At 39.5% G+C, this 19,318-nt stretch overlaps 1 protein-coding gene and 1 pseudogene across 2 annotated transcripts; one reads left to right on the plus strand and one right to left on the minus strand.

Annotated features, from left to right (window-relative positions):
• Window positions 1-112: 112 nt before the first annotated feature.
• LOC143600200 (solute carrier family 40 member 2-like) lies at window positions 113-18,553 on the minus strand. Its single transcript, XM_077077957.1, has 8 exons — window positions 18,387-18,553; window positions 17,411-17,561; window positions 16,761-16,957; window positions 15,799-16,242; window positions 14,983-15,154; window positions 14,723-14,860; window positions 14,535-14,645; window positions 113-310 (listed from the first exon to the last, which is right to left on the minus strand). The coding sequence occupies exons 1-8, from the start codon at window positions 18,551-18,553 to the stop codon at window positions 179-181; spliced, it is 1,512 nt and encodes a 503-aa protein (XP_076934072.1). The 3' UTR covers window positions 113-178.
• On the plus strand, window positions 11,553-13,887 carry LOC143600203 (heat shock 70 kDa protein 1-like; annotated as a pseudogene). Its single transcript, XR_013147429.1, has 2 exons — window positions 11,553-11,769; window positions 12,260-13,887. The product of XR_013147429.1 is annotated as a heat shock 70 kDa protein 1-like (transcript).
• Window positions 18,554-19,318: the final 765 nt, after the last annotated feature.

The following is a 19,318-nucleotide window of genomic DNA, read 5'->3' on the forward strand; positions in this document are numbered from 1 at the left end:
CTTTATTCATGAATATTACACAACTGCTACTTGCAACAAACATGCACTTAGGATCAAATGATTGCCCAAAGTTAATTGAGACAATCAATTAGCATTGAAAGTGAAAATATATATCAAATATCCAGCTTCTAAGTTGAAATACTTCTTATAAGGTACGAAAAACTATGTAAATGATGATTTATACAGATTGATGAAGGATCAAGATCAACTTCTCAAAGTGAAAAAGGTGTTTCAGAACTCGATATACGTGTACACAAATTGCCGCTATTATCACCAACCCGAACGATATCAAGACCAACTTCCAAAAATCGTAAGAACACAAATGAAATATATAAATATATGAAATCCAAAAAAACTAACTAGAGAAATCTTATAGTTCTTTAGTTACAAAACATAATAGTGGGTTCATTCCAATGCAAGTTAGGTGGAATTTTAGGTGTAAAAAAAAGTGTTCAAAAATAAATAAGCCTATGAGCCTATCGAGTTGGTAGATGAAATGAATGTCTACATGTCAAATATTGTTTTTTCATTATAATACTTATATTATTAGCAACATTAATATTTCTAACCAATGGAAGGGAATTATTTGTATAAAAAATAAAATACAACCATTTATGATTAGCTATTACAAACTTTGATAAACAGAAGATATTAAAAAGGTTGATTAGGGATAATTTGATTGCCAAAACAATGTAAATCAAAATCGCATTGAGCTCACAAAGCCCATCATCTAGATGCCAGAATCTAGGTCCTCAAGATGAATTGCGGAAGAAGTTTAGGCCGAGGAGCCACTTACAGAAGCCAAAACAATTCAAGCAGTAGTTCACATACGTTCTTTTTTAACTTGTTATGTTTGTTAATGTTCATTCAGTTTGCAAGTTTGTTTGTGTGAACATCTTTGTTAAGTTCGATTGTTATTAATTAATTATCAGAAACCGGGACGAGTGACTTAAGGGGTAGGCGTTCACTTGCAAAAAATGGCTGATGTTGTTAAACCTTATTCATTCTTACGGGTGGAAAACCGTAGCAAAAAGTCAAATTTAGTTTGGAAATCATGGTGCAAATTTAATTTTGTAACCTTTCCATTAGTTGTTCCTCGTTTTACTTTGGGCATTTTGCTTCTTGCTTAAGGTCCCTTTTAGTTTTTTATAAAATTCGACCTTTCAAATAAAAAAAAAACAAAATAAAAAATTAAGGGGTAAGGGAATAAAAATGAAGTCCCATAAACCAAAGATAAAGCTAACCGTTAGACTGTAGTTATCGTACACAAAAAAAGAAAGTGTTTGTCACTTGGTTGGCATTATTTTATTTTAAGTCTTTTAACTTTCTTAAAAAGTCATTACCGAGTTTCATTTAAATGAGGAAAAGAAAGAAAAATGAGGGATGGAAAAAATTTGTTGTGTTCTCGAGTTTCATTTAAGAAAGGAAAGGAAAAGAAAATATAAAAAGGGTGTTCCCAAATTTCATTAAAGGAAAAAAAAGGAGTGGAGGGGAGAGAAAATAAGGAGTAAAATAAGAAAAATTGTATCTTTTTGTCACACCCGGCCCTGAGCGGCGGAAACAGCCGGGCGCGCGCGAGTGGGGATTGATAATTAAGCACGGGCCATTGCAAACATTCATAGTAAGATTTTCATTGCGCATGAAATGTTTAATACAAATACATTACATTGTTTAAAAATTACATAAAAACATCCAAGTATAAAACTGTTGAAGATTTCCACGCCATATCCCCTTGCGCGGCGGGAACAACCACGCGCATCGAAGGGATAGAACTAAAATCTTCCAAAAAGCTAGTTTTAGATGTTCAGCGTGAGGTGCTCTAAGTGTGACTCCATGCGCTACCTAGATATCTCCTGAAAGACACGTAAAAACATTTGAATCAGTATAAACTGAGTGAGTTCACAAGTTTTAGTAACTTGATAAATCGCATTGCATCATAGTCTTAATAAAAATCATATTGAAACACATTTCTGATTTCATGTCTAAACATATACTTGATAATCCGTATGAAAACATGGATCTGACACATATTTCTGATAAAAGTCGTTCAGCGGGCTACGCGCGATCATTACTGGAAGTGTGCTCGTCCATGCAAAGTGGCGCTGCCACTACGAGCTAAATAATATAATGCCGTCCCGCGGTTTACGCGTGGACATTTCTGAAAAACCGTGCTCGTCTATGCAAAGAGGCGCTGCCCCTACGAGCTAATCAATAATTCCGTCCCGCGGGTTACGCGCGGACGTTGTGCCGGAAAACAAGGCGCTCGTCCATGCAAAGAGGCGCGACCCCTACGAGCGGGCTCAAACCCATAGTACTGCCTCATGACCATACTAGGCACTCGTCCATGCAAAGAGGTGCGACCCCTACGAGTGGGTGGATCAAACCAGCAGTCCCTACCCTTAGAGTTCCGATGGTAAAGTGATCACTTACTCGAGTTCTAGCGCACATACATCGAAATCCTTAGATAACCGTTCGCATTGCTCATCATGAAATATAATTTAAACACATAATCGCTTGCATAGCTTGTAAGTATACCATGATAAAACATTATTTAAGTACGTGTCCCTCGCCCCGAAAACAGTTTAAAAACAGTGAAAACAGCGAGAATAGGGGCTGTGAGACTCACCTGTGGTTCTTGTTAAGGGATTAATCGAGATTCGGGTTTTCTTGGTGTTGGCCTCGGAATTGAAGGTCTAGAATGCGATTAAATAACAAGAAGTATATATATTAAGATCAAGAATTAGGAGAATATAAGGGTTGGAAAGCAGATCTCAAGGTTATATTCTTGGCTTACCTGGTAACAGGATCGGAAACGAAAACAACGGATGCTTGGGAGATGATTAGTGCAAGTTGCAGTTCTTAAGAGAGAAGTTTGAAGTGTGTTTTGGGTGATAATTTAGGTTACATATTTATAGGCAAACTCAAGGAAACACAATCCCTTGCTTTAGGGGATTGTAATCTCTTCATATCTAGGTGTAATGATGATAAAGTATGGAAATTATTATTATTTATTTAAGAGTGGAGTAGTGGATAAAAGATTTTGATTTGATTTGGACAGGACATGCAGGTCTGTGGTTGGTGGGAGTAGGGTGGCTGACAGTTGACTTTTCATGTTACAGTGTGCTTTTTCAGGTACTTTGTCAGTGTACAGTAAAAAGTGGAAAATCTCTGAAACACGCTACTGTTTCCCTTTGGGCGGGAGTAATCTCCTTACAACTGGAGAATAGACTAAGTGTTCTGCGCGTATTACTTTGTGCGCATAGCTTTCTGCGTGAAGGACATTTCTTTGCTGCGGGTAGGTGCGTGACCTTCTCGCAGTCAGGGACATTGAGTTTCATTTGTAGATTCTCCAGGTGGTCTTGGTATTTCAACATAGTGATCAGTCATGTTGAAGTCAATTCCATCTTGGAGCTTCAGACAAACTAGTTCTCAATGTTCCCGCCATGCGGGAAGGTTAGTTCCCCTTCCGCACGCGCATAAACGATTTGGGATGCACCCGCCTTAGCATCATGCGAGACGGTCAACCCATTAGACAACATTAAGTTATAGAAACATAAAACCAATACACTCGCGCATGGCGCATATAACATATGCCCACGCAGGTTCTTAACATGGTGCGCTCGCGCAGGGTGCTCATAACAAATACCCGCGCCGATTCTAACATAGCGCGCTCGCGCAGGGCGCACATAACATGCCCGCGCTGACTAATACGGCGCGCTCGCGCAGGGCGCACATAACGAATACCCGCGCCGATTCTAACATGGCGCGCTTAATATTTACAATCACCTAATTATTAGGTTGATTACTTAGTTTATAGGATTGAGAAATTTACCGGGTGTCACATTCTCCCCCTGTTAAGCGAATTTCGTCCCGAAATTTAGGAGACGTTGCTGGCAGAAGCCATGTTCTGAAAGAGGTGTGGGTATTTCTGGCGCATTTGATCTTCTCTTTCCCAAGTGAATTCAGGCCCACGCCTTGAGTTCCATTGAACCTTTACTAACCTGATTCGACTTCTGCGCAACTTTTGTTCTTTCCAATCGGTTACGGCTATAGGCTCTTCTACGAAGTGCAGTTGTTTGTCGATGTGAATCTCTTCCAACGGTAAAATCAACGTTTCATCAGATAAACACTTTTTGAGGTTGGACACATGAAACGTATCATGAACTCCACTGAGTTCGGCGGGTAAACGGAGTTTATAAGCAACCGGACCGATCCTTTCCAGGATCTCAAATGGTCCGATGTAGCGCGGATTCAACTTTCCTCGCTTGCCGAAACGGGGGACTCCTTTCCATGGAGAGACTTTCAAAAGTACTTTATCCCCTACTTGAAATTCCAATGGTTTCCTTCGCACATCTGCGTAGCTCTTCTGTCTATCGCGCGCTGTCTTAAGGCGATCCCTTATCTGAAAAATCTTGTCTGTTGTTTCTTGGATCAATTCTGGACCAGTCATTTGCTTGTCACCCACTTCAGCCCAGCACAGTGGGGATCTACACTTGCGCCCATACAAAGCTTCGAACGGCGCAGCCTTGATGCTTGTGTGATAACTGTTGTTGTAAGAAAATTCAACCAATGGGAGATGAGTATCCCAGCTACCACCGAAATCGATTGCGCACGCGCGCAGCATATCTTCCAATGTCTGGATTGTTCGCTCGCTTTGCCCATCCGTTTGGGGATGATATGCCGTACTCATGTCAAGACGAGTACCTAAAGCCCCTTGTAACGATCTCCAAAACCTTGATGTGAACCGACTATCTCTATCAGAAATGATGGACACTGGGACTCCATGTTTTGAAACTACTTCTCGAATATACAGTCGGGCTAACTTTTCCATCTTATCGGTTTCCTTGATCGGCAGGAAGTGCGCTGACTTAGTTAGCCGATCTACAATAACCCAGATCGTGTCATAACCCCCAGGTGTCCTTGGCAGTTTGGTGATGAAGTCCATAGAGATTTGTTCCCACTTCCACATGGGAATTTCTGGCTGCTGAAGTAACCCCGACGGCTTCTGATATTCAGCCTTTACTTTTGAACACGTCAGGCACCTACTGACATACGTCGCGATGGCGCCTTTAAGATTGGGCCACCAATACAGCGCTTTAACATCTTGGTACATCTTGTCTGCGCCAGGATGTACGGAATACCGCGTCTTGTGAGCCTCGTTTAATACTCGCTCGCGCAATCCTCCCTTGAGAGGGACCCATATGCGGTTAGCGAAATATAGATTGCCGTTCTTAAGTTCCAAACTCTTAATCATACCCCCAAGGGATTCGTTTTTAGCAAACTCTGGTTTCAAAGCTTCTTGCTGAGCGTCTCGGATGCTGGTAAAGAGATCTGCGCGAATGGTCAGCCTTAGAGCCTTGACTCGTAGCGTTTTTATTCGCTCCTTCCTGCTTAGCGCGTCTGCCACCACATTCGCCTTTCCAGGGTGATACTTTATTTCACAATCATAATCGTTCAACAATTCAACCCATCTTCGTTGCCTCATGTTTAAATCCTTTTGATCAAATATATGTTGAAGGCTCTTGTGATCCGTAAAGATTATACACTTTGTACCATAGAGGTAATGGCGCCAAATCTTTAGCGCGAAGACAACCGCTCCAAGTTCCAGATCATGCGTTGTGTAGTTCTTTTCATTGGTCTTGAGTTGGCGCGAGGCATACGCTATGACTTTGTCTCGCTGCATAAGGACACATCCGAGTCCCTGATGTGAAGCGTCGCAGTAAACGACGATGTCGTCCGTCCCCTCGGGCAGAGACAAAATTGGCGCACTACATAACTTCTGTTTCAACATTTGAAACGCTGCTTCCTGATTTTCGCCCCAAACAAACTTCTTGTCTTTCTGAGTTAGCGCGGTCAGAGGTAGAGCTATCTTGGAGAAGTTCTCAATGAAGCGTCGATAGTAGCCAGCTAGTCCTAGGAATTGCCTCACCTCAGTTGGGGTTTTTGGCGCTTCCCAGTTTTCGATGGCCTTGACTTTGGAAGGATCAACGTGTATTTCTTTCTAGTTTACAACGTGACCGAGAAAGTGAACTTCTCTAAGCCAAAACTCGCACTTGTAAAACTTCGCATACAACTTTTCTTTCCTCAACAATTCCAAAATCAATCTCAGGTGTTGCTGATGCTCGGCCTTGGTCCGAGAATAAATCAGAATATCATCTATAAAAACAATCACAAACTTGTCCAAGTATGGTTTGCACACGCGGTTCATCAGATCCATGAATACAGCCGGCGCATTAGTTAGCCCAAAAGGCATCACTAAGAACTCATAATGGCCGTATCTAGTTCGGAAGGCTGTTTTCGGCACATCTTCCACATGGACCCTAAGTTGGTGGTATCCGGACCGTAGATCTATCTTCGAATAATAACTGGATCCTTGCAACTGGTAAAATAAGTCGTCAATCCTCGGTAAGGGGTACCGATTTTTGACTGTCAGCTTATTCAGCTCCCTGTAGTCAATACACATTCTGAATGAACCATCCTTCTTCTTAACAAACAGTACTGGAGCTCCCCAAGGTGAAAAGCTTGGGCGTATGAAACCCTTATCCAATAGTTCCTGTAACTGATTGGATAGCTCTTGCATCTCAGATGGAGCTAGTCGATAAGGCGCTCGAGCTACTGGCGCAGCTCCTGGGACCAAATCAATACGAAACTCGACTTGTCGCGGCGGCGGTAATCCGGGCAAATCTTCAGGAAAAACTTCTGGAAATTCGCGCACTACTGGTAAGTCTTCAATTCTTCGCTCATCTCCTTTCTTCTCTACTACATGCGCCAGGAAGGCGTAACACCCTTTCCTTAGGCACTTGCGCGCCTTTAGGCACGAAATTAGTTTCGTCGCAACTCCCCTTCTTTCCCCTTGAATCACCAAGGTTTCTCCGTTCAACAGTGGGACCCGAACCTGCTTCTCATGGCAAATAACTTCCGCGTGGTTCTCGACTAACCAATCCATACCTATCACAATGTCAAAACTTCCCAAGTCTATTGGCAACAAGTTAATATTGAACCCGTGACCTCCCATGACTATTACACATTGTTCAGTTCTTTCGTTCGCGCATAACTGCCTACCATTGGCTAGTTCTATAGTATAAGGTGTGTCTAGCCTACTGGTTGCTAGGCCTAGGGAGTCTTTAAACTCAGCGGATATAAAACTTAGGTCAGCGCCAGTATCAAATAAGACAGATGCAAAATGTCCGTTAAGCAAAAACGTACCGGTTACCACATTCGGCTCTTCTTTAGCTTCGCCTGCGCCGATCACAAAAGCTCTCCCGCGAGCTTGGTTTCCCTTTTGCGGGCAATCCCGACTAAAATGCCCTGGCTTCCCGCATGCGTAGCAGTTGTCGCTCGCTCCAGCTTCTCTGACACGGCAATTCATCGTCTTGTGCCCTGGTCTGCCACATTTGGCACATTCGATTCTTGCGCATTCACCCTCGTGGTGATACTTGCATTTGTTGCACCATGGGCGAGGCCCGCTGTATCCTTTCCTTGATGGCTCCGCGGCTTGGATCGCGTAAGCCCTTGCGCTCTCCTGCTTCTTGAACGGTGGTTGCTTGGAGTCGGACCCTCGGTGGTGAGAGTTCCACTTCCTCTTGGGATCAGAGGTCCGCTGCTCGATTCCGCGCGTAGTTAACATACCCGCACGGACCGTATCCCTTGTAAGGGTGATGGCCCGCGCTACCGCCTCATCAAAGGTTGGAGGCGCTGCGGCGTTGAGCGGAACCCTAACAACAGGAGGTAACCCAAAGATATACCTCTCGATCTTCTTTTCCTCCATGTTTGCCATGTCTGGCACCAACTGGCAAAGCTCGTTGAACCGGTTGTTGTAGGCGTCGATATCCGTTCCTACCATGGTGTGGTTCCAGAATTCCTGTTGTAGGTTCTGAATTTCTGCGCGAGAGCAGAACTTTTTCATCATCATCTCTTTCAGCTCCTCCCAGGTCCTGTGGAGAGCAACTTCTCGCCCCAATGTTTTCGTTTGAAGCTTCCACCAAGACGAAGCTGCCTCTTGGAACATGCAGGTCGCGTAAAGGACCTTCTGGTTCTCACTACATCCGCTAATGGAGAGAACTGTCTCCATCTTGTCAATCCAGTTGTAGAGCCCAATGGCCCCTTCGGTACCCTTGAATGGCCAAGGCTTACAGGCCATAAATGTCTTGTAGGAGCATCCTTTGTTCAAAGCTCCTGATTCGGGTTCTGGGGTCTCGTTCTCCTGACGACCCTGACTAGATTCGGCCTTGCTGGCCTCATGTGTTGCGATCGCTTGCGCGATTATTTCCGCGAGTTCCTCGGGTGTCATGGTAATTCCCTTGGCTTTAGTTGGAGGCATTCTCGCTTTAAAAGAGACAATATATCAATCTTAGCGCATGTATTCTGAGCACATAATGTTATCATTATTTACTAGACACTGTGTGACCCGTGTTCCTAAGTGTGTGTATAGTTTCTTTTGAAAATATTTCTTGCGATTTCCCCCAACGGTTATAGTCTAGGTTAAAACTTCTTTTCCTAGTTCGCTATAACCAGTGCTCTGATACCAATCTGTCACACCCGGCCCTGAGCGGCGGAAACAGCCGGGCGCGCGCGAGTGGGGATTGATAATTAAGCACGGGCCATTGCAAACATTCATAGTAAGATTTTCATTGCGCATGAAATGTTTAATACAAATACATTACATTGTTTAAAAATTACATAAAAACATCCAAGTATAAAACTGTTGAAGATTTCCACGCCATATCCCCTTGCGCGGCGGGAACAACCACGCGCATCGAAGGGATAGAACTAAAATCTTCCAAAAAGCTAGTTTTAGATGTTCAGCGTGAGGTGCTCTAAGTGTGACTCCATGCGCTACCTAGATATCTCCTGAAAGACACGTAAAAACATTTGAATCAGTATAAACTGAGTGAGTTCACAAGTTTTAGTAACTTGATAAATCGCATTGCATCATAGTCTTAATAAAAATCATATTGAAACACATTTCTGATTTCATGTCTAAACATATACTTGATAATCCGTATGAAAACATGGATCTGACACATATTTCTGATAAAAGTCGTTCAGCGGGCTACGCGCGATCATTACTGGAAGTGTGCTCGTCCATGCAAAGTGGCGCTGCCACTACGAGCTAAATAATATAATGCCGTCCCGCGGTTTACGCGTGGACATTTCTGAAAAACCGTGCTCGTCTATGCAAAGAGGCGCTGCCCCTACGAGCTAATCAATAATTCCGTCCCGCGGGTTACGCGCGGACGTTGTGCCGGAAAACAAGGCGCTCGTCCATGCAAAGAGGCGCGACCCCTACGAGCGGGCTCAAACCCATAGTACTGCCTCATGACCATACTAGGCACTCGTCCATGCAAAGAGGTGCGACCCCTACGAGTGGGTGGATCAAACCAGCAGTCCCTACCCTTAGAGTTCCGATGGTAAAGTGATCACTTACTCGAGTTCTAGCGCACATACATCGAAATCCTTAGATAACCGTTCGCATTGCTCATCATGAAATATAATTTAAACACATAATCGCTTGCATAGCTTGTAAGTATACCATGATAAAACATTATTTAAGTACGTGTCCCTCGCCCCGAAAACAGTTTAAAAACAGTGAAAACAGCGAGAATAGGGGCTGTGAGACTCACCTGTGGTTCTTGTTAAGGGATTAATCGAGATTCGGGTTTTCTTGGTGTTGGCCTCGGAATTGAAGGTCTAGAATGCGATTAAATAACAAGAAGTATATATATTAAGATCAAGAATTAGGAGAATATAAGGGTTGGAAAGCAGATCTCAAGGTTATATTCTTGGCTTACCTGGTAACAGGATCGGAAACGAAAACAACGGATGCTTGGGAGATGATTAGTGCAAGTTGCAGTTCTTAAGAGAGAAGTTTGAAGTGTGTTTTGGGTGATAATTTAGGTTACATATTTATAGGCAAACTCAAGGAAACACAATCCCTTGCTTTAGGGGATTGTAATCTCTTCATATCTAGGTGTAATGATGATAAAGTATGGAAATTATTATTATTTATTTAAGAGTGGAGTAGTGGATAAAAGATTTTGATTTGATTTGGACAGGACATGCAGGTCTGTGGTTGGTGGGAGTAGGGTGGCTGACAGTTGACTTTTCATGTTACAGTGTGCTTTTTCAGGTACTTTGTCAGTGTACAGTAAAAAGTGGAAAATCTCTGAAACACGCTACTGTTTCCCTTTGGGCGGGAGTAATCTCCTTACAACTGGAGAATAGACTAAGTGTTCTGCGCGTATTACTTTGTGCGCATAGCTTTCTGCGTGAAGGACATTTCTTTGCTGCGGGTAGGTGCGTGACCTTCTCGCAGTCAAGGACATTGAGTTTCATTTGTAGATTCTCCAGGTGGTCTTGGTATTTCAACATAGTGATCAGTCATGTTGAAGTCAATTCCATCTTGGAGCTTCAGACAAACTAGTTCTCAATGTTCCCGCCATGCGGGAAGGTTAGTTCCCCTTCCGCACGCGCATAAACGATTTGGGATGCACCCGCCTTAGCATCATGCGAGACGGTCAACCCATTAGACAACATTAAGTTATAGAAACATAAAACCAATACACTCGCGCATGGCGCATATAACATATGCCCACGCAGGTTCTTAACATGGTGCGCTCGCGCAGGGTGCTCATAACAAATACCCGCGCCGATTCTAACATAGCGCGCTCGCGCAGGGCGCACATAACATGCCCGCGCTGACTAATACGGCGCGCTCGCGCAGGGCGCACATAACGAATACCCGCGCCGATTCTAACATGGCGCGCTTAATATTTACAATCACCTAATTATTAGGTTGATTACTTAGTTTATAGGATTGAGAAATTTACCGGGTGTCACACTTTTCAAATTGAAAAGATTAGGAAGGAAAGAAAATTAAAAAGAAAGAGGTGATGTCAAAAAAAAGATAAGAAAGAAAATTTTCTTTTCCTTTCCTTTCTTTTCATAAATGAACTTGGAAACACAGCTATTTTCAATTATATTTAAAAAAAAGAGTACCCCTAGTTTATAAGGGATATAAATATGGAACTTTCCTTGTAATTTAAATAAACATTATGTATAAGAAGTTATGTATTTATTTCATAGGAATTTCAACGGAAATAACCAATGAACCTAATAATAGTGTAAAATTAACCTATTAAACATAGAAATAACTAATGTAATTGTAGTTTTAAACTAGAGTAATTATGTAAAAAAAACTAAAAGAGTTTAATAATAATTAATGTAGTTCAAAAGTTACAGAGCAATAATAATTACGCTAACGTTAACATAATTACTAACGTTAACATAATTACGTTAGTTATTTTTACACTTCTCACAATAAAATTATTTGCATTTAATCCAAACACCCCAATAATAACTATGACACTAACGACTATATTTCTATATCTATACAAGAGATGACTTTGGTAAATTACCTTTTCCTTTCTTATTGGATGTTCATATACATATAAAATACATTATCTTTTAATCAAAAGATGAAGCAGTCAAGGAACTCTCTATTTAAAGAAAAGGAAGAGCATAAGGCTTCAATATAACTCTTTGATATATCAATGGAGGGGAAAGTAAACGAAGAACCAGCGATCGGCATCGACCTTGGAACAACATACTCTTGTGTTGCGGTTTGGAAGCATGGTCGAATCGAAATCATACCCAATGAGCAAGGCTACCGAACCACACCGTCTACTGTTGCATTCCTTGATGAAGAACGTCTAATAGGCGATGGTGCCAAGAACCAAGTGGCCATGAACCCTGCTAACACCATATTTGGTTAGTCTACTAATTTTTCTTACTTTTCATTTAGTTTTCATCAAATCATAATAAAAGTCAACAATCAATATTAGAATTTGAGTCCTAAGGAAAATTGTTTAGAATTGCTTACTGTTTATTTTAGGCTTATAATTTTATAGATTCTGGAAAATGACTAAGCAAACAAGTTGTTAAATACTGGAGTGGTGCCTTTTTTTATTGAGCATGTTGAAATACATGAATGATGAATCAAAACCAGCATGTCTGGTCAACAAGCATCCTTTTAACATATACTGATTACCAAAATACACAAGTAAAATCTATCTTTAATTTGTTGGAAACTTTGGATATCTTTGATTTTTGAACGATAAATTAATTTTACTTCCCTGGACTCGAAACTAAAACCTTTGGGTGACTAATTAGAGATTTTGTCTCTATAACCGGGTCACCAACCCCAAGTGTGGATATCTACATGATATTGTTTAAATATATATTCAACCATTGGTTTCAGATGCTAAGAGGTTGATTGGACGGAAATTCAGTAATTCCAAAGTGCAAGGAAATATGAAATTATGGCCTTTTAAGGTCATAAAAGGGCCTGCCGACACTCCAAAGGTCGTTGTGTCCTATAAAGGTCAACAAAAGGAATTTTTAGCTGAAGAAATTTCCTCGATGATTCTTGGAAAGATGAAAGAAATTGTTGAGGCTTACCTTGGAAAGGTTGTGAAAAACGTTGTATCACAACTGTCCCGGCTTATTTTAATGACTCGCAACGTCAAGCAACCAAGGATGCAGGTACCATTGCTGGTCTAAACGTCATGCGCATGATCAATGAGCCTACAGCAGCCGCAATTGCTTATGGTCTAGACAACAAGTCTGAGTTTGTTGGCTAGATAAATGTGCTCATCTTTGATTTGGGTGGGGGCACTTTTGATGTCTCTCTAACCATGATCGAGGAAGGGGGAGTTTTCGAGGTGAAAGCTGTTTCCGGGGACACTCATTTGGGAGGTGAGGACTTTGATAACCGCATGGTGGATCATTGTGTTTCTGAATTTAAAAGGAAACATAACAAGGACTTGAGTGGGAATCAAAGAGCATTGGGAAGGTTGAGATTTGAATGTGAGAAAGCAAAAAGGATTCTTTCAAGCACTACTCAAACTTCAATTGATCTGGATTGCTTGCACGATGGTATTGATTTTTCAATGAGATTTACTCGAGCTAAATTTGAAGAGCTGAACATGAGCTTGTTCAGTCGGTGCATTGAAATTCTAGACCGTTGTTTAAAAGATGCTAAGATGGACAAAGCGTGGGTAGACGAGATTATTCTTGTTGGTGGCTCGACTAGGATACCCAAGGTTCAACGTATGTTACGGGAACTCTTTGGGTGGAAGGAGCTATGCAAAAGCGTGAACCCTGAAGAGGCTGTAGCATTTGGTGCAGCCGTAATGGCTGCCAAGTTGATTGGCAACAGTGATAAGAGTGTTCTAGATTTGTTGCTACTTGATGTCACTCCTTTGTCACTTGGTGTGGAAATAAAAGGAGAAGTATTTGATGTTGTGATCCCAAGAAACACTCAAATACCTAGAAAAAAATTCAAAAACTATTATACAACTGAAGATAACCAGTCTTCAGCTAACATCAAGGTGTATCAAGGTGAAAGGACCAAATCAACGAATAACCATTTGTTGGGGAAGTTTACAGTTTCAGGAATACCGCCTGCTCCCAAAGGAAACATTAAATTTGAGGACTGCTTTGAGATAGATCCTGACGGTATCCTCACCGTGACATCAAAGATAATAGCAACTGGTATGTCAACTCACCATTGCAAATGATAAGGGGAGGCTTTCCAAGAACTAGATAGAAAAGATGGTAAAGGAAGCTGAGAAGTACAAACTTGAGGACAAGGAGTACAAGAAGAAAGTGAATGCATACAATGCTTTAGAGGATTGCCTATACAACATGAAAAGAAAGATCCAAGAGTACAAAGTCAACAAGAGAGTGCATATAGAGAGCTTGAAGAAAATGGAGAATGCCATTATTCAAACGAGTGAGTGGCTCCAGGACAATCAAGGCCCACCCATTGCCGAGCTTCAACGCAAAAAGATATTTCTGGAGTTTGTTTGCACGCCGCTAATTTAGTTTTGAAGCATGTTCTTGGTTCTGAAACTATTGAATTATCTAGTGATAAACCATATTATTAATGTTTTTAACCTGTTATGTTTGATTATCAACATTTCTTTGAAGTTTTTGATAACGTATATATTTATTATGATTTTATCTACTTATTCGGTTCTTAAATGCGGTCCGACATGTCTGCCTGGTTCAACCAGTGATCAACACAATACGTTAATTGTTTTCATTCACTGTTGTTAATTCTATTCACTGCAAACAAACATGGACTTAGGATCACACAATTGACGAAACTTAATTGATACAATGAATTAACATTTGGAAGTGAAAATATATATCAAATAAGGTAAGAAAAAACTATATCAATGATGATTTATACACATTGATGAAGGATCAATATCAACTTCTCAAAGTGAAAAAGGTGTTTCCGAACTCGATATACATGTACACTATACGTAACTGCTGCTAGTGTCAAGATCAACTTCCAAAAAATCCTAAGAACACGCATGAAATATATAAATGTATGAACTCCAAAGAAAAAAAAAGCAAGAGAAATGACTTTTGAAATTATGCAATGTTTTGACGAGTAACTTAAAATGACTGTTTCGACCCAAAGACGTTATAACTTGTTATCAATATAAACACCGAAAGATCACCTGAGGGTTGGAGATGAACAGCCCCATGATGTATGTCATCAAGTCCCAAAAGGACTGAATCGGGTTTTGTACGCCTCCAACGACAGCTCTATCAGATTCAGGAACTTGATCCTATTTCATGATTAAATCAGACATCAGAAAACAAGAATCTGAAATCATTTTCTACAGATTTTGGGCTTTATAATCACCTGCATTTGTTGAATGACTGCCAGATCAAACATCCATAGCCCCAAACGTGACATTGCTACTCCCGCCATCAACATATAAGCTGATGTCGTGTTGTTTTTAACCCATATCGAGACGACACAGACCAAAAGGCAGGTCCACTACATATAAACAACATAAATCTTCTTTAACAATTTTGCCTCATGTTTTTTTTACTAAAAATTAATATATATTTTGACGTTATAAGCAATAATATAATCTGGCTTTCACCATACAGCCATACCTGTGACCAGGTTGACCAAAGTCCAGTTCGAATGGTTGAGATTCGAGTCTCCATAAAAGGGTACAAAAATGTGGCGGAAATACCAATTATCGCGCTTATTCCTCTGCCTGTTCTAATTATGTATGCCGGCATTCCGCCCCACTCCAATCTCGCAGTCATCAACGTCCCAAAACTGTCATAAAAGTATCAAACTAAATAGATAGAGAAAATATAAGGAGATTGATTTTTTAAATTGCAAACTATATAACTATAACAGAAGACATGTGATTTTTCAAATTACATGAAATACATATCACATAAGGCAATATATGGCATTGTCAAGTTTTTCAAGTGATAAAACTCTTAACGTTAGAACACCAAACCTTAAGCACAAAAATATGATGCTGAATAGCATGCATATACACAAACATTGTATTGGCTAGTGCATAATAAGAGCTTATTAAATAACATAGGTGACACATTTATTCTATTCATATGCTTTAAAATGTCAATATTTTGTAGGGTACGTATACGATGCTTCCAAAAGGTTGGTAACAAAATTTCCCTTTCGGTATGCTTTCGAAATAGTATAAAAAATATAGAATGCAACACAAACTATGAAGACAAACTGATCAACACCTGCTTCTATGATTTTAAACCCAAAGTTCCCAATTAATGTTAGATTAGAATATAATCTAATCTTCCCATATCATAAGAAATAAGTTAGATGGCACACTCTTCTTGCGGTTTCTGTTATCTATACTGGTTTTTCAACATTTTCGGTTATTTCCAAAGCCAATAAATAAAGATCCTGAAAAGGAAAATCAAGATCCACACCTGAGGACTGTAAAATAGAGTAAAGCAAGAGATAGTCCTGGAAGAACCACATCTTGTTGAAGGTACACTCGCCAAGCACGGATATACTGACTGTCAGATACCCTTTTGAACATTTTTCTAACCGTTAAATTACCCTGAGAAACGTCTTCAGGATAATTAGACGTGTCTTGATGTGGTGTGGTTAATTTTGTTCCACGTTTCCGGTTGCTCTCTGATAGAGCTGGGACACCTTTGTATACAGAGTTTAAAAGCCAGTACTGCAAGAAAACTGAGAGTATGTTCCAGGTTATTAAACTGACAGCAGATGCAATCATTGACACGAAACTGATTATGAATCCTGTGACGACAGGCGCAAATAATGTGCATATTAGATCGATTCTCCGGATTGTCGAATTCAACTTTGTTAGCAAGTTTGAAGAATTCCCTTCTGATATCACCACCACCCTGTCAAGATTTACAATATTTATCACTCGAGTTTTTATATCATGTTTTGGGCAAAGAAAAACACCACTTTGACTTTTCGGTCATAAACAAAATCTAACAATTGACATATTTGTAGAATAGGGCAGTAAAGAATTTCACCAGATGTTGTCTAGATAGTTAGAATTATCTATGATTGTTCGCACGGGACGTTTTGACCTCAAAAGTCAAACAGTCTAGTTTTTATATCATGTTTTGACTTTTTGGAGTCAAACACAAAATCTAGCTTACAAGGAGTTGATCCAAGAGTTAGCATAGTCCTTCTTGGTCAATATATTAATGTTCCAACAGGGCGTTTTGACCTCAAAAGTCAAAGTAGCTATGTAGAATCCTGCTCTAGAACTCAACATGAAAAACAGTTTAACTTTTACCAAACATCAAACTTGGTTATGTACCTTTAGACTAGCGGTCATCGAATTTATTTAGATGTTTAAACAATTATACCATTTATTAAAAGTCTAAGTGAGTAAGAATAAAGTTACCATTCTCTTTCAATTAAGATGGTTCCCGCAAGGGTCGAAAGAACAGCAACTGCTCCGGAGAGATTGGTCATCACAACAAGCAAAGCAAACATAGGGATGTTGGTGACTCGCAAATCTGGAGAGATTAGAAGTCCAACGACGGTGACTCCCGCAATGATAAATGAGATATTTTGTGTTAACAGCCAAACACGTAGAACCTATACAATAAATATAAGATCATAGGGTACACATGTAGTCGCGGGTTCAGGAATTCTATGACAATCATTCATGATTTGCCGAAACATAGTAAAACAAAATTACATTGAGATATAAGCTCTTTTCGATCACTGACTTTGCTTTAATTATCAAACCACTATATTATATAGTTTCACAACTCTTACATTGTATGAATATTGTTAGTGTGAAGTTATTGCAAGGGTTATTATAGGGTCACTTAAAATTCGGTTATATATGCTCTATTAAAATTTCAAAATTCATTGGTTACATATTCTTATTAAACAACCTCTACTGTTTGGTCGAGTCGAACTCTCCAAGGTGGGTCCACCCATGCTAATACGAGTATAGGACATTAGACATACGGTACATATATGAATGAACTGTCATTCAAAAAAATATGAATGAAAAACAAACACGCAAGCGAATAATTGTACCTTTGGATATGTGGAGTTATCAATCCACTGGCCTACAAGGGGACCAAATACTGTAATCGATGCCGACTCAACCATCCCATAGGCTGCAGCCATAAGCAAGGAATCCGGCCAAACGTTTATCATATACAACCCAACTGAAAACTCCCAAGTCCTATATGTATGAATTATTAAAGGTAAGTATGCTATATATAATGAATCTATATGCAACTAGCTAGACATTTTTGTGTTACAACTATTAATCTCCCAAGTAGTACAAATGCTAAATGTACGTTACACTTAAAATATCCATGCATGTATATAGAGAGGGAGATTAAATATTTAGTGATAGCAATCCCACCATTTGACTAAATCAATTTAATGGTAATTATCATTAATATAATGGCAATTTGATAATTAATTAATTGGATACTAATAGTAAAAAATATAATTTTTCCTAGTGTTAAATTTTATATTAAACACTAGTTTCAGAAATTTTTTTAAAACATGAACAACTTTTATATATATTTTTTATGTTTTTATAAAAAAAAAAGACATGCACAATAAAATCAAATATTTTATTACCTTAAAAATGCATATGATATTGCTATATATTTTCTATCAAATAAAAATGACATTTTTAAAAAGGTGGACCACGTTGTACGATAACTGTGTGGCTATATCCTTTACACAACGAGGTTGTCTCATTTTTTTAATGGTGTGGGTATATGGTTATTAAACTTACACATTGCAACTATGTGTCTAGTATGAAATGATACTTTGATTACAAAAAGTAAGTTGCACTTGTCACAAAATACACTCGCCTATAAAACCCACTTGTGTTCATGTGTCGTATAGATATAGAATTCCAATATGTAAGGTCTATAAGTTATGTCAGAAAAAATCCATCATCTTGTAAGCCTCTCATACGAAATTTTTATCCCCTCCCCCCTCACCAAAAAAAAAACCCCACACACACACATAGACATAGAGAGATTACCTGGCACCCCATCTGGCTAAGAAGTGGCCTAAATATAGATTAATGAGAACTGATGTAGGGATTTGATCTTGATGAAGCTGCTGTTGTTGATGATGATGGGGAAGGAGGTGTTCATCATCCTCTACTTTCAAAGGAAACAGCTCTTCCATTTCTCTCTCATCATTCATGTCTATGTATTTAATGTATCACCTTCTCTCTCAGCCTTAATTCACATATAGGTATTTGCATCGACATTTATTTGTAGTAAAGAGGATGTAAAATACTTTTGTATCCCTATATATATATATATATTATATAGCCATAACATGACAATATTTTAGTAACTACTTGGGTAATGTAACGTCATTAGCTAGGTATATATTTGTTTCTAGCTATTATGTTGACTCATGTATTGCCGTTCAACAAAGATGATTCGTGTATTGAACTAGGTATATTATTTATCTTATTGTAATATTTATACCAATGGCAATTTCGTCCACTTAAATCTCATTAGTATTGGATTCTCTATGGTATCCCTAATATAACTAAAATAATAATGTATTCTTGTGTTTAGGTGGGTATGAAGGAAACCGTTTTTTTTTTCTTTGGGGTGTGGGGCGTCTTACACGAGTGTTACCTCTTGTTGAATTTAAAGACTATGAGTTTGTTGTTGGGTAAGGCTATGTTGAAGGTGAAAACAACAAAGTTACTAAACAGAAGAAAGTGTGTTTTATGAGTCGTCTGGCTTCAATGTTTGTTTTATAAGACCATGTGTAGTGATTCAAGCCTTTTAGATGAAAAATGATTATGCTAAATATCAACTTTAGTCAACCAAGTGGTGTGGCAGTCTCACAACCACTTAATTGGGTTTCAAGGATTCTTAAGTTAGTTATGGGTTTCATTAATTATTTCCCCTATTTTGTGTGTGTATGTATTGGCATTATAAAACAACT

Source organism: Bidens hawaiensis, unplaced genomic scaffold (genome assembly GCF_021521415.1).
Source record: "Bidens hawaiensis isolate Kalapana, Puna unplaced genomic scaffold, B.hawaiensis_p1.1 tig00053795_1, whole genome shotgun sequence".
Lineage (NCBI taxonomy): Eukaryota > Viridiplantae > Streptophyta > Magnoliopsida > Asterales > Asteraceae > Bidens > Bidens hawaiensis.

Excerpts from the sequence above, each read along its gene's own strand:
- LOC143600200 (XM_077077957.1), bottom strand. The coding sequence starts at position 18,553 with ATGAATGATGAGAGAGAAATGGAAGAGCTGTTTCCTTTGAAAGTAGAG. Across the intron at positions 15,155-15,798 it reads CTCTATTTTACAGTCCTCAG|TTTTGGGACGTTGATGACTG; the intron begins GTGTGGATCTTG and ends CTTTTATGACAG. Across the intron at positions 14,861-14,982 it reads TTTGGTCAACCTGGTCACAG|TGGACCTGCCTTTTGGTCTG; the intron begins GTATGGCTGTAT and ends GTTTATATGTAG.